The 16,199-nt window shown below is 39.8% G+C and overlaps 1 protein-coding gene across 1 annotated transcript in view; it reads right to left on the minus strand.

Moving 5' to 3' along the window:
* The window catches only part of VAT1L (vesicle amine transport 1 like), a 61,698-nt gene that overhangs the window by 37,284 nt on the left and 8,215 nt on the right, over positions 1-16,199 (minus strand). The window contains exons 3-4 of the mRNA XM_054840960.1: positions 13,054-13,269; positions 3,142-3,284 (exon numbers count right to left, since the gene is read on the minus strand). Of these exons, the coding sequence (XP_054696935.1) occupies positions 3,142-3,284; positions 13,054-13,269 (359 nt within the window). The remainder of the gene's footprint in view (positions 1-3,141; positions 3,285-13,053; positions 13,270-16,199) is intronic.

The raw sequence follows: 16,199 nt of genomic DNA on the forward strand, positions 1-16,199 counted from the left end.
CATCAAAGAACATCTTTTTTTTTGGTCAATGAACATCATAGAGAAAAAGGACATTTTTGTTATTCACATCTTATATTCTTTTTCTGAATCCTAGCTCTTCTCAGATAAAATTACGTCCTTGTAAAGTTATTTAAATGAGTCTTCTGTTTCAGACTTTGTGTCAACTAGACATCAGCAAAGCGTTAAAGCAAGCATAAAGAGAAGTCACCAAGAGCTACAAACCCAGCTCTAAGGATACAATCCGGCCATGTTATAGAAAGCAGAAAGTATTTGTACTGTTTCAATAAATAGTTTGCATATTTAGAGTTTTCCAATAAATTGCTTTGTGACTGCAATGTCAATATGATGCTGAAGAAGAAGAAAAAATACACCCAAATATCCTGATTTAGGTTGGGTTTTTTTTCCTGGCAAAACACCAGCCTGCAAAATCCCATCACTAGTTTGATCTCTTATATCCTACCTCCTAACCAAGTAAACAGCCCCAGCAGTAGTAAATTCTTGATTAATACTCTTAAACAATTATGCAAATAACTGGTGCAGACACTACAAGAAAATTGCAACCTGGAGACTATCAAAGGTTTAAGGGGCAGTCAATAGCATGTCATCCGCAGGAACGTCAATTATGTCCTGACGACCATGCCTTCTGCAGTGGTATAACTGCAATGAGAAGTCAGGAAAGAGGTAAAGCTTTACGGCTTCTAATGCATCTCTCTGTTTCCTCACCAAAGGCGGTACTCAGAGCCACTGGTTACAAACAGCAACAAAATCGGACAACTTTACTCTTTAGGACCGCTGCCGTATGTGGGGTAATAAATTGTTTAGATTCAGGCCAGTGGACAGGCTTTCACTGTAAACGAATAATGACTTTGCAGTCAAACAGCTTTCGGTGGCTTCCACTGTTGAACTGATTCCTCAACCCCTGGGAACATTTCCATATTCATATCCCCTCTGGGTTGGTTTGTTTGTTTGTTCATTTGTTTGGGTGTTTTTTGGGCTTTTTTTTTTTGACTGATGAAAGCTCTTCTTCCCCAGAATACTCCAGTCACGTGCAATAAAGCACCTTCCTACCGCTATCCTTTCCCAGCCACAGACCCACCCTTTCCTGCTCACAAACTCAACAAATGAAGAGCCTTCCCCTTCCCTCAGGGCTGCCCCTGCCCCAGAGCGCAGCCGGCAAACGCAGACCAGCTGCCGTCCTTGCTGGCCAGCCAAACATACAGCTAACATCCAGCAAACCAAACCACTACACTGCTCCCCCACTGCCTCTTTCAAAAGCTAATTTGTCTTTATAGCATTCTCAGAATTACCACTGTACCTTTTTTTGATTTTTTCAATACAAAGTGAAAATACACAGATCTGTGCAACAAATCAGAGTATTACATATTCTATAAGGTGCCAATTCTTGCTTTTAATCAGGACTATCAATTGTGCTAATACTACACACCTCTATACCAGGAAAGAGGCACCAACTAGCTTGTTGCAGCTACGTTTTATGTTTTGTACCCACTGGTTCTCTGCCTCATTGGTCTATTGCAAAGTGAAAAAGTGTGTGAAAACGCAGGATCACCAAAAGGGATTTTAACTGACTTAACAGAGCAGAATTCTATCCCTTTGTAACCAGGTCTCTTTTTGATTTCAATAGTTACAGTCTGTTAAACAGTCAGGGGTGGCGTCAGGGAACTGTCCCAAAAAGAACTGTCCCGAGCAGCCAATGTTATCTGCTATCATGAAGTTATCAGAAGTGAAAGGGGCTTTATTCCTTTTTTTTTTTTTTTAAGCACTGATTTCTGTTGTATCTGTTTCCACATCACATACCCACTTAGATCAGATCTGCTGCTGCCCCTGCCAAGAGTTAGGATTAAGGTTGGTGCTGAACTCTGGTTAATGTTTTCAAGCGTTCTTTCTTGCTGAATCAATGTTTGTAAAGTGGGGATTGCTAGAATTCAGTCTTCATCTCACTACAGCAATTTTCCAGGGCAGCTTAGGTAAGTATACTTTCCCAAGAAAAAGGCTATCAAAGGGCTGAAGAAGCGTGCTGCAATTCTTCTGAGCTGTAACAAAATGGCAGGGGTGTCATCTGCTGGACAAGCCCTATCTTTTTTGGTGAAACTTCCCATACGGAAAAATATTCCTTTGGTATAAAACATTCTTTGTGATGGATAGCTTCAAACGTTCTCTCAAGCCCTTGGGAGTGCTCCAGAAACAGTAGCAAGACACCCTGCTTTCTCCTCCAACACCAGTCTAGAATTGCTAAGAGCTCAGACAGAAGTCTGCTATATACCGAAGGGCCTCTTTGAGAGCTAGCAACCCTCCTTCTAAGAGACCTTCTCAGACTTTGCAAGTCACTGAGGAATGCAGAGGTTTGACAGGAAGCCTGTCAACCGTACTACCTTGGGGTGCCCCTTTGAGAAATTTCTTCTTTTATGCCTGGCTACATAATCTAGTATTTTGACAGGTACAAGATGAAGGGAAAACATTATTCTTATTGGTCTGACAGGTAAAAATCAAAAAGACATTTTTTTGCTATGATTTTCTTATCGATTCTAAAGCTTTGCCACCTGTATCAACATCAGTATCTAAAAACAGACAAACTGGAAAACAAAGTATTTGAAAGCATGTAAATAGAAATACACATCATGACTTCAAAAGGCAACAGGATGATTCTAATCTGAATGCAAACAAACAAAATCTAAGGATCTGAAATTAAAACAGACATCATGTGCTCTAATATCAATCCCTGGCAGAGGATAAAAACCCAGGCAGATAGAAACGCATCAGAAAACTCCAAAACCTGGATAATTTACAGATCCACTGAAAATATCTTACTCTCAGAGCATTACAGAGAGCTACTACATATGCAGATAACAGCAAAGTACATCCTTACTCTTTTTCACTTAATTTACTTTGCTTGCAACAGATGTCCAAGCATGAACACGGACTAACAAAGCTTTGTTGCTTATAAAGAAATAGGGAGATGCTTGCTATCTTGTCCCTTGTAGTGGACAGATGGAATATCTGGAATAAACTACAGTTCCCAAACCCACAAATGTAATCTCTTTCCGTAAATATGATCAACCTGGTGCCTTTCATAGTATTTTGCCAAATACTATACAACCTTTACTCAGGAAAATAAAAGATTACCTTTTTACTTCTTGAACATAGTCTGCATTTCTGTCAAACAGGTGAGTTACTGAGTCTTTGATTGCTTCATGTTTGAAAGATGAAGCTGTTCCAAAAACAGTAACATTGGGAATAGTTGAACAGAGCTGAGCAACAGCTTGACCCTGCAAATACATTATTCTGTTAGTTCACTGACATGGAAATTGGTTGACAGACTTTGCAATTGCTAATTCACTCATGACACAGCAAAATCCAGGACCAAACATGTGCAAGGACTTTACAAACTAATTTCTTGCCAGTGCAATACAGTTCAGCCACAGGAAAAAAAAAAAAAAAAAAAAAAAAAAAAAAAAAACAACACACACTTCAATCAAAAGGGTATTCTGAAGACAAAGCAACCTGGGTTTTGTTTTACTCTTAACACACTAACAAATGGAAGAGAGATGTTTGGTAGCCACAATCCTGCCTCCTGTTGTAACCACATTATTCCACTGGAGCTAGCACAGTTACACAGATATGCCCAGAAGCAAGAAACGGCACTGTCATTCTAAAAATAATGTCTGATGGAATTCAGCAGATTCTTACTTATATATTTACAGCCAGAAGATTGTTATTTGTCAACTGTATACATGACCAGTAAAATCATCCATGGATAAACACATTTCTGTTCATTCTAACCAGAAACCCTGATTATTATTATGTAAATACCAGTAATCAGTGCTTGGGTTTTATTTACAGTAGAATAATTAGATAACCCTGCATACCCCGGGGATCTTGGCATCCTCACATATAATGCTGAATGTAATTGCTAGTGACAATCCTCTGAGTTAAACACCACAAAGGAGGACAGTATTATTATTTATATACGGTAGCATCCAGGAGTTTCAGATTGGTTTCCTACTGGATTACTCAGCAAAGAGCTACACAGCAAGGCAGAGTTTAAGTGATCCTTTGGACAAACACCAATACTGCAGAGAGCAGCAGAAGGGATGCATTCTCATTCTTACTTTACAGACGAGAAAGGGAACCGCACAGCAAATTGAACAACCTGTCCAACAGCTCTGAGAAACTTATAGCAGGAGCCAGGTATGAATGCTGATTCGGACCATGGTAATCCAATACGAAACATAAATGATCTTCTCTTTTTAACATCATCTACCATTTTCCTGCGTTGGAATCCCTTATCTGTTAGAAGTCATAGGAAAAGCCATTCCTGAGGGGCCTCATCTCACCAGATATAATGTCTTCAGGGAGCAGAAAAGGTTTCATTCTTCTCATACTTCATTTCTCTATTACTTACCATCTCATTCTGAAGCCCAGGTTTTAGCCTCCACAAATATTCTAACATAAAATTACAAGAAAAATTAATCTGGATTTTGTATCTCTCCTTTTCTTATTAATTTTCACTAGCAATCTTTTTTTCTCTCTTTCTGTGTCTCCCGGAAAAGCATCACCCGCAGTGATTTAGATAAATCAGTATTTTATAATGTATGCTAGTCAAGTGAAATTCTGACATTATTGATCTATTCTCTAATTAGTTTTCTGCATTTTCAATCTAACTTGGGAAGACAAGGGATAATGAGCATATCCTGAATCAAAAACACTGACTGTTTAAAAGGTCAAATATCAGAGTAGAAAACATGTTGATTTTTATCCTGCAGAAGATGATTTAACATTTAACAAACTGACAGTTGGATGAATAGGACAAATGCACAGAAAACCCAGGATGTGTATAACCTATTTTCCTCCTGACTCAAACTCATTAGTATACCCTTCCCTTCCCCCCAGAGAGATAAGCTTATCTAAAATCCCAGATCAGAATACCTTCCAGCTTTCTGCAGATATTTAAAGCCTAACACTGACTCATATGACCAGTACTTTTATAATTGGATGAACAACTCTCTTTTCTAATCCCTCAAGTCATCTAGCTACCTCTGGATTAGTAGCTAGTGTTTAGAGGGCTATACATTTTAACTGCTAGTATGTGAGGCCCTGCTGTTCAGAATGCCCACAGTACACAAATGAAGTATGCACGAAAGGTTTTGCAGCTGGAAGGAAGAACAGCCTCATCCCGTGGAGGGGCGGGCGAGGCGTCCGTCCTGGCTCCAGTACCATCGCACACTCTCACCAGGCAGCACCCTTTGATCACAGGGGTACACAAGCCTTGTCCAGTTTTTTAGATTCCAAAGCTGTTTCCCTCCTAAAAACTGCTTTGCGGTAAACTCCACCCTGCCCAGCCAAAACCACACCCTTTCTGCCACCAGCTTTCAGCGTGGAGACCACGTGGATATGGAAAACAGGCACCGTGCTATCAGAAATAGCATATGAACTCTAAAACCTTCAGAGAGGGTGTCTAACTGGATAGGCATGATTTGAAAAATGAAATAAAACTCTTCACACACATAATTTTTCAGATATGATGCTAATTTCTGCATGTAAGTACAGACTAGATTCCTGCTTCCTGAACCTAGGAAAATTACTAAGTGGCAAAACATAATTCTCACTTGGACAATTAATTTTACCTTTAACAGGATTTAGCAGTCTTTGAAAAAACTGATCAATTGTTTCACTGAAGGGACAGACATGGTTACAAAATATTCCCTTTAAAATGGAATTAATCTCCTTTAAAATATATATTTATTTTCTATACTGCTAATTATGCAGAACTCCACACAGTGAGCCCTCAGATTAATAAATTGGATTAAAGCATTCTGTGGAAATTATTTGGCATAGGAGTCTTGGGTCTCTTTAGCTTCAAAGTCTGTTTGATGGGTTCCTTTTCAAGGTAACCTGTCAATTTATAAAACCAGTATGTTGAACTTAATCTACACATATGATTACTGCAGAATTTATTATAAATGGATATGCTTATAGTAGTTTTAGATCCAGTAAAAAGATTGAGATTTCTCTATATTCCTTTGATTTAAAACTCAACTTTAAACCTGCAGGATTGGAAACTGAGATGATCACATCAAAGATCAGAAAAGTACATTTTTAGGAAGTAAAAGTTCCGTGCATTTAAGCAATTTCAAAGTAAAAAAAAAAAGTCATTGACATTTAAAAGTCAATATAGAAAGTATGAATAGAAGAAAACGTACTAATCTAATTAGCTTATTAATACTTATTAATTTCACTGGATGAAATATAAATCAGGGGTATAAGTTAACAGATGTCCAAAAGTGTCTGGCCTAACAGCACAATCCAGACCTCAGTCTGATGTGCTAGCTGTGCACTGAATTACAGCAGTTATAGATCAGTATACTTTCAAGAAAGCATCTTTTTTGCTATTATGTAAACTGAGCCCAGCTTTACAGCAGGAGAGAACAGCCCATCTAAAAGATACCACCCTGCAAAACTACATCTATTAGAATCAATAGCATCAGTAAGAAATTATCATTTCTGTGATATATTTTTGCAGCCCAGAGGTGCTACAGCATTTTAAAAAAATCATTCAGACTTAATCTTGCACAAGAAATCTGTCTGGAAGCGAACGTGAGGAGAATCTGTATTTCCAAAATGCTTTGATGCCACATAACCGTATCTGAAGTACACAAACATAGAAAACTGCAAGAGAAGACACTACTAATCTCCTGGCATCAAGGAAAACTTTTCTCTGGTGTTAGAAGTCAGATACACAACACTCCATCTCCTGAAAGGTGTCGTTTTTCCAATTACAGCAGAGGAAATTGGAAACCAAACACTAAGGGGAACATTGCAGAGTGGACAAACTGAAATGTGATTCTTGAACAAACATAAGGCAGCATCTGCTACACTCAGTGTACCACAAAATAAGTTTTGGAATAGAAGGAGGGGAAAAAAGAGTCACTGTGAGATAATGATTTCTTTTACCCTCAAAATCTCTTATTTTCCACAACAATTAGCAGGGTGCGCTTTTTCCTACTCCCTTGCAAAATTGTGCAGCTGAGGCACATCCAAAACTCAGGGCTGAATCTCCACTGGTATAAGTCCTCTTCTGTTTAGCAGAGCTACAACAACGTACCCCAGCCGAGATCCTCACCCAGAGGATATAAGCTCTATCTGAAAAGGTGGAACAGCCAAGGAAGAGTTAAGCACTGCCCATCCGTGCCATGACTCAGCAGGGGATCCAGGGGAAGGACAAGTCCTCTGGGGAGTGCAGGGCTGTGAGAGGCAAAGAGAAAGGCCTTCAGAGACTGCAGCCTGCTTTGGTCAGGGAAATTGCTTTTTGTGTATGACTCGCCAGGCTTTTGTGTTTGATTAACAGATTATGCTCTGAAGCAGTGTCTGGAAATAGACTCGGGCATGGCATTGGGACTCTGCTGAGGGAGCACATCCATTGCTTTAGAGGCATTCAGCAGCACAGGGCAGCTCAGCATCGAGATACCCCATCTGGCTTTAAGTGAGATAGTTTGGGTACTTAAAGCAGCCTAGACTTGGTTACACCGAGTTCTGTATGAGCTGATTTATTCCCTTCCTTGGCTGCTGGAGATGAAATAAGAGGAAAGCACTTCATCAAATGCAGAACGGCTATGAAGTGCTAATATGAAAACAGCAAGTGCAGTCCTGGGAGGACTTTATTGGGTAAGGATTTCAGCAAAGTGGGAAGTATTAATGCCATTGTACACTGTGCTGGCCAGGACCATCAGAAGAACAGTGTAAATTCTAATTATTCACATTCAAGGAGGACTGACTCAAACACAAGAGTGCTATTTAATGTACTCCTACCTGCTAGGTGCAGACAGACCTAAATTCAGTCTACTCATGCAATGTTTAAAAGGATCAGGGATGCTGTGAGACCTATTTTAAAATGCTCTGGCTTTCATACCAGCTTACTGCTGCTTTGCTGCGAACCAGCTCGGAGCCCAGGAAATGTGTATGTATCTGCCTGGACCAGCGTCTGTAGGAGAGCCAAGGACACAGACATCTGACCTTACAAAAAAGGGATATGAAGAAACAAACCGGCTTTCAGCCTGAAAAACACAGGCCAAGGAGAGACTTGATTCTGAGCTTGTTCTAGCTGTATACACATATACATCCTACCAAAAAGACCTGAAAGAAGTGCCCCAAAAGGAAAGAACAGCTAATTTTAATTAATGGACAACACCAGCAGAAAAACAAAGATACCTTAACTGGCCACAAATAAAGTCTGGAAATCGAGAAAGACTTCTCACTGAGCAAGACAGAGCAGAGAGAATTCGAAGAGATAAACATACAGGTTTGAGGGTTTTTTAAGAAGAAATTTGATAATTCTCTTAAAAGGGTTCCTATATGCTACTTGTGATAGGGGGTGACTAGATTTACTAAGGAGTGCCAGTTTCTTGTCAGATAAAATATCACCACTTCAGTGATTCAGCTTGGAACACATCCTCAAATATTTGCAATTTATGCAGGGGACACACAATAAAAAAAGAGGGTTCCTGCCAAGCGGTAACCAATTCTGCCAGGATGACCTAAATCTGTTGCCAAGTCAGATTTACCCTTCAAATTCAAACATGAGAGCTGCATCTGTAACTTACTCTGCTTGCACTTCCTCTGCTGCTGAGCCCGAAAGGGAAGGTCAGATCACTCTGGAAAGCAATCCATGCTCCTGCATGAAAGGCAGCTTAATTTTAGCATCTGTAAAATCAAAATGCTAAAGAATTGGCTAATAATTCTGCCTTGTATCTGAGGGGGTAAGTGATGAAATTGAAGTGTTAACACAATCTTGGTAAGTGACCAAAGTTTTGTGCTCTAAACATTCAGAATAGGAAGTACATAAAGAGCAAACAAATAAGCAAATGGGCATAATGGCTGTTTCTCACACATCTAAATCCCTGAAAGAATTCATTTTCCAGGTAGATATCAGAGACGAGACTAGATTTATTAAAGGTAGAAGAGCTTAAGCTTTTTTTTTTTTGCCTTTTGTTTTTAATACAACAGTCCTGTATTTATACTACTTCAAGTTTACATTAATAATTCCAAGAGCAACTTTATAATCTCATACAAGCCTGTGCTGTGACTTGCACTGAATGCACTGCCTTCAACAGCCTTCATTTCAAAAAAACCTAATTGCTTCATACAGCAGATCAGTCCCAGCGGGGTGCATGCTACTGCTCAGTTTTCTCAGTGTATTTTCTTCAGTCACCACTTTGCTTCACTTGAAAAAAAAAAAAGTGGGTGTATATTTGTGAAGGCAGCTACTCTACCACTGTCTTACAGTCATTTCAAACATTAGTTACAGCATTCTACAATTAAGATAAGCCAATATATGTCCTTCAGTAAGTCATATGTTCTTGAAAACTCATATTTCTGAGCATTAATTTCTATGTATGGATAATAGGAAGTTTTTGAAATTCAAAGTTAGCTGACTTTCTCCTCATTTTACCAATCGGTTCGGAAGAACACAAACATTTCTGTAGCTTTAAGCATTTAAGCTCTATTTATATTACACAGTTATATCTCTTGTTGATTATTGAACTGCCCTGCTACTCAATAGAATGGTTTAAGCAGAAGCGTTAAGCGTCCTGTCAAGCAGTAGCCTGAAAGGGAGTGCATGACAACCATTGTCCCAGTTAGATCTTGGTCAGTAGCAGCTCGAGCAATAACAACAGAATGCTTTGCAAAGTATTAACTTCTCGCTGAAGTCCAATTGAATCATGCAATGCAACTATGAGCCTGCACCATGCTTTCCTAGAGGGCCACTAGGATTTCTCCAGCCTGCTTCACTGTCCAGGTTGAGAGCTGAGAGAGTCTCTCTTAACTGCCCCTACCTCAAGAGGGAAGGGACAGAAAAACCAGACCAACCCCCCAAAGAAGCTCCCTTTCCAAACACTCAAAATCAACAAGCTGGCCCTAGGAAACAAAAGCAGATACAATCTCTGCTTTCAAACCCCCTTTCTAAGCGCTGCAGCAGGTCTTCCTCTTCAGATTGAAGGCTACAATATACCAACACTGTCAAGCAGTTTCTGAGCGTCAACGTCTCCTCCTGGTTCAGAGAGACAAGGTGCTCCCCTAAAACTAGCCACACTTCCTACCATGAACAGGGAAGACTGCATGATGCCCTGACCTTTCAGCTGAGTGGGCAGCAGGGAGGGTACTCATTTGGTGTATGGAACAGGATTCAAGTCGCTGTAACAGAGAGACAGGTACATGAGACTTTTTTCAAGTTAATTTATCTTGGTACATTTCCTTTTTATCTACGTCATCTTCTGATGTCCCCTGAAACTTCTGGAAATAAGTAAATTGACTTATCTAAAGCATCCTGTCAGCCATTAAAGGATATCGTCACATCTAATCATACCTCCGGCACAGATGGGAAAACAACTGCTATAGTTACCTCACTACCAAAAGTATCTATAAACAGAAATAAGGTCACATAAATAAACTGAGGCAATACATAGCTAAAGGTCCGAGAGAATTTTCCAAGACTCAATTTACTGAAAAAGCTGCAGGATCCTCCTAAAGGGGACTGGGGAGCCAGAACAAAGAACCTCACAAGTATCTTTTGAGGGAACAAGGTCTTTTTCATAAACTGCCTGAAGCAGCTAAAATAATGATCTTGCATAATGAGAAAGGAACAATTACAAACTTCTAGTCCCACAGGGAGTCTATTGTCTCATTAAAGTGTTCTGGAATTTCTATGACATTTAGAAACAAACTGGACAGGTTTCCCACTTGCTGAAAGTGGGAATGGGCCTTCTATCTATTATAGCAACAGCACAAAAAATACCTCTTCCCATAGTTATTTCAGTGCCAGTTTTCTGTTTTATTAATAAGAACTTTGTGAGAATGATTTGTTTGATTGAGGCTGTTAAAAAGATTTCAGAGGGGTCTGTGTTACTCTTTAAACTGCTCTAATAATCTGTCTGTTAATCCTTTGAAAAATTTAGGTCTACTTAGCAGAAAGGAAAAAATTCCATGCATCTCCAGAGTGATTTTTTTACCTGTAAGACTTATCAAACAATGGGAAAGGTCTTTCCTTTCCAATTCTAGCTATACATGCTCTTCCCTTACAAGGAACAGGCTGCACGAGGCACTCTCCCCTGTGACACAGTGATCAGCATCCTGCCTTGCAGGCCACCCAGCCCTGTCTTCCTCTTATGCACAGTTCCCTCTGGATCATACACAGACCTTTATCAGTTACTGGCCAACTTGGCTGTTATTCCTGCGTCTCTGGTCCTTCCCTTGGAAACTCTGTTTTATTTAACTGCTTAGCAGGTGATGGATCTGGTTTCTCCTTGTTCGCCTGGCTGCCAACCAGGACCCATCATTCCTTTAGCTTCTCCCAGAGAAGGTCCACAAGCAGCCACAGCAGAGAACCAATCAACAGCTGCTCACTGAGCATCTGTGATAAGAGAAGCCAGCAGCTCCTTACAGGAACAGGTCAGCACAGAGGTTGGGCACTACTGAAGAAGACTATGTGTGAGTCAGTAGAGCATTAGCAGTGCTTCAGGAAGAGAAGGAAGAAATAACAGAGGCGAGCAAGATTAGAAAGAGGGAGATAGAAAGAAATAAAGAAAATTAGCAAGGACACTTTAGCTTAATAAGGAGGAGTTCATTTTGTCTAGATACATGCGTAAGCACAGGAATTGCTTTTGGGTGTTTTGCTAATTCTGTGTGCGCAGCCTGGGTATGCATAGTGTCAGCTGGGCAAATGGCCTTAACAGCTAACGCTGAGCCTTCGATTCCTGTGGAATATAGAGTCCCCCTGAATGTGTGGCCTTATGTTGCTTTAACAGTCCTAAATTCCACCTGAAAAGATTTAATATTAAAGAACAATAAAGTCAGCCATAACGCTCTAGGTTGTACTGTGCCGAAGCATAATACGATTATAAATTCCACTCATTTACAGAAGTATTCCAAGAGGACCATTTACTGCAAGTAGGATTACTGTTAGCTAAAAATGCTTTCCACAGGGAACTCATGTATTTACTCCTTTGATTACAGCCTTCTTTTATGTGAGAACCTGAAAGAAGGTCTAAGGGCATAGAATTAGGGATAAGGTGTTTGGGGCTGCCCACAAGACCTCAGTAGATATTAATTTAGCATAAATAAGGCGTAACAGGAAAACAGAAGAGGTACTCCAATTTGAAAGGCTGAGATCTGCTAATGTTCTCAGGTTGTAAAATCTATCTTACATAAAAGGACTGCATAATTTCAAACAAATTTGTTTACAAACTCCCCGTCAGTATCTTAACATTTTGCACAAGCTTAAGGATTTTCCAAAGGAGAGAGATTTTCCTAAAAGATAGTTCAAAGAACTGGTAGCACAAAATGCTGACTTTATTTCATTGTGTGGCCCAGTATTCCACCAAATTCATCCTACTGTTGCTCTGCCCAAACAACACAATGCCTCCTTACTAATGATCCAAACTATGACATGCAGCAGCCATCGCTGACTCAAATTCAGCATTTATGTATTTTTCTCAGGGTTGACATGATAATGCTTTTCATTGCTTTCAATCCCTCTACAAAGCAGTAGGAAAAAAAGAAGAAAAGTCTTTCCCAGAGAAAGCATCACACACACTCACACGTGGTATTTGCAGGAGTATTCCAAGAGGGTCATTTACTGCAAGGAGGATTATGGTTACCTACAAATACCTTGTGCAGGGAGCTGATTTATTTATTCCTTTCTTTACAGCCTTTTACACAGAAGTACAAGGTGCCTAAGTTCAGGAATGCAAGGTTTGGGACAATACTTGCTCCCGGGACAACACTTGCTCCTTGATCTTTGACAACCAATTAAGGGGTTTTGGGTAGAGTTTGTTGTCAGAACATTATTTCACCAAAAGCTCCTGCCAACCATTCACATCAGCATTTTGATGGGAAAAGAGATGCAGTTCCTCTATTGCAATCCGTCACATAGGGAAGCTTGATATTGAATCAAACTGCAGCATCTGGCTCATTTCAGAAATGGAGATGCATCAGACTGCTTCAGTTACTTGGTGACAGGAAAGTAAGAAAAGTTCAACTTACCACCCCACCTCCTGCTGAGTGAACCAGCACAGACATGCCTTCTCTTAGGTTAGCAACTTCAAAGAGCATCATGTAGGCAGTTACAAAGTTCATGGGAAATGCAGCAGCTTCAGAATAACTCATGTCATCTGGGATCTTGTAGACAAATTCTACTGGGGTACAGACTACTTCAGCCCACGCGTTGTAGTTTACAAAAGCCATAACTCTGTCGCCAATCTACAAACAAGGAAGAAAACAATGTTGAGGATATGGCTGCAATTGAGACTGCAGAGAGAGCAATGTATAAGACCTGCAACTCTCCTGTTCAAGCTGTGGGTCGCTGTCTGTGAAGATAATGGTGCTCCACATCTTTGGCAAAATAGCAGCTAAGCTGCTTAGCTTTGGGCTTGTACCATTTTTTAATTGTATTTATTTAAGAAATTGAATTTAACAAAAATATCCAAAAAAGTTAAAGCCAGCTCTTCTTTTTTGCTATGCTGCTTCTCTGATGGAGCAGTCTTCCATCATCACTAATACAGATCAGCTTTTGCTAGCAGAGCTCCTAAATAACAAATGGGGCAGTAAACAATGAAAACAGCATTCTTATTAGTAACCAGGACATTTTCTTACAGAAAAAAAAAAGATTATAATGATATTGATGAGATGCATGGAATAAACAAAATTACATGTAAGATAATTTCCACTTTGCTTTCTCAGTCTTCACACTAATTTAGATCTACTTTTCCTCTCTGGATTGAGAAAGGAAAGCCTTGTACTCTGGTAGATAGAGCACATGAAAGGGCTTGGAAATCACTCTTTTAGAAGATAACACCATCTGTATCCACTCTCTATTTTTATTTTCTTAATAACGGATTCTACCAAAACATTTCCATTACTGTCATTTCCACAGCCATGTGTCAGAGCAGAATTTGATCCTGCAACTTCAAATAGTTCACCTTAAATATAAAAAAATATACCTCTGGATTCTGAGGCACTACTAAGCCTACAAAGTGAATTTGACAGGATTTAAAGCAGCAGTGAAATATTCTCTTTGAATGCAACATTTCCCTACTCAATTTCTTTGGAAAATAGATAATAGTGAAAGGGTATTTCACTATGGAGAAATAAAAATTTTATGTAAATATTGGATACAGTTGGTTGCTCACAGGAATCTTTCAGAGGTCCAGGCACATCAAATTCACACATTTGTATAATGGCCTTCATTGCAGCTTCAGGTTTTTAAAACGGAGATAGTGACTCCCCACAGATGGACAAGAATAATAACAAGGCAACAGGAGCTCTGAGGCTCCTGCAGGGCTACAACTAGACCTGGAAAGCACCACTTGCTTAGATGTAGAAACTGGTCTGCTGGGCCTACTGGGGAGAGCCACAGCGAGCAAACATTTGGCCGATATATACCAAAACCTTCACAGGCACGACTCTTACAAACTCTCAACAATGGCTTGTCACCAGCAGTCCTTTACCTTGCATCTTTTACCTTCTCTTAGAACTCTTTGCCTTTCTACACCAACACAAATAGCATCCTCAACCATGAAAGGAGCTCTTCAGTGGAGCCACAGTGTAAGTAATAAGGCAGGAATAGCATCAAACTTCAGGACTTCGTGTTTTAACTAAAATTAACAGCAACTGTCCCTCTAAAATACCTTTGCTTATCTGCCTGATGTTCTTCCCTATCTTACATTCTACTAATACCCACTAATACTTCAGAAATACTACAGGTTGTTCTTGGACTATTTCAACTATATTCCACAGCAACAGAGTAAAGCACAACATTTTTACCTTCAGGCAAAAGTTTATAGCACAAGTACATTTTGGTTTCCCAAGTACTTGTCATCACTTTGGCTCTGGGATATTGTGGGTTTGCTGAAAGCTAAGCTGCTGCTGACAGTTCTGAAGGGCTTATCTCTCTTAGAATGAGGATGCTGAAACAGAACTGTCATTCCAGTTTACTGAAATGCCTCCTCCTTTTGAAAAACACATTCAAATTAACAATGCCTTACTGGTAACCACTCTGTGGTTCCCTTTTGCTGTTAGAGAAGCATCTAAAAATCTGAAGTCTGCTAGGATTAATTAGTGACGATGTTAATACATCCTATATCCTTCCAAACAAACATAAATTATTACCAAAAAGAATGCAGAGAAGTCCCTCTTGGTGATTCCCAAGGGATTTATTAGTAATAATAAATACCATATTTTACCACAAACACTGTACAGAGCCTAATCATCATGTCAGATTAGGCCTTAGCTCCTGAGAATCACCTCCACAACTAGAGAGAGATCAGGCCTGATACATTTGAGCTCAGTAGAAATCAGCTTTTTCTTTTAATGGGAGAAGGAATAGACATTACACCATTATTCCATAAAAAAGGCTTTCTTTCAACATAAAATACACTCTCATATATTGCTGTCAAAACGGACCGCCATTCAATGCTGTCATTTGTCATACAATAATGCAATCACAGCAAAGACAATACATGGCTGGCAATATCTGAGGTGTAGTATCTCAGGTAGTACAGGTCAGTAAGACGTATTTTTCCAGAGCATGAAATGCCCACAGCATGACTGGAACAGGAAGAGACCTACAAAGGGAAAGGAGGTCAGAAGATGTAGGGTGCAATCTTTGCCATTCCTGCCACTGCTATGGGCAGTGGTAACGGTATATGTCAAAGAGACCACAAGCACCTTGCGTACTCCTGTTCTGTGCAAGAAATCCATAAAGAAACTGATAGAACGTTCTTGCATCCTCCTCATGGTATGTTCTGTTGATGGGTTCATACCTGTGCACAGTGGTTATTCTGAGCGTCAGCCCTTCTAAATCACTCAGACGCTACCATGGCTATGCAGATTATATGCAAAAAATAAAATACCATAGCTTGTTTCAATTTCAGGGACGACACCAGAGCACAAACACATTCTATAGTCAGAACAAAGATACAACTTTAAAAGAGCCCCAGTATATTCAGTCAGGTGCAATGTTATTCAAACAAGCACCATATGCTGTAGCCTCATGATGCCCTTTAAAAATAGCAAGAACTTTTAAACTGAGAATGCTGACCTAGAGCAGAGACCTTCTATACTCCTTTCATAGAAGGAGCATAGACTAGGGAGCATAATTATAAAACACAGATACTGAGTGGAACAACTGA

This window comes from Grus americana, chromosome 13 (genome assembly GCF_028858705.1).
Source record: "Grus americana isolate bGruAme1 chromosome 13, bGruAme1.mat, whole genome shotgun sequence".
Lineage (NCBI taxonomy): Eukaryota > Metazoa > Chordata > Aves > Gruiformes > Gruidae > Grus > Grus americana.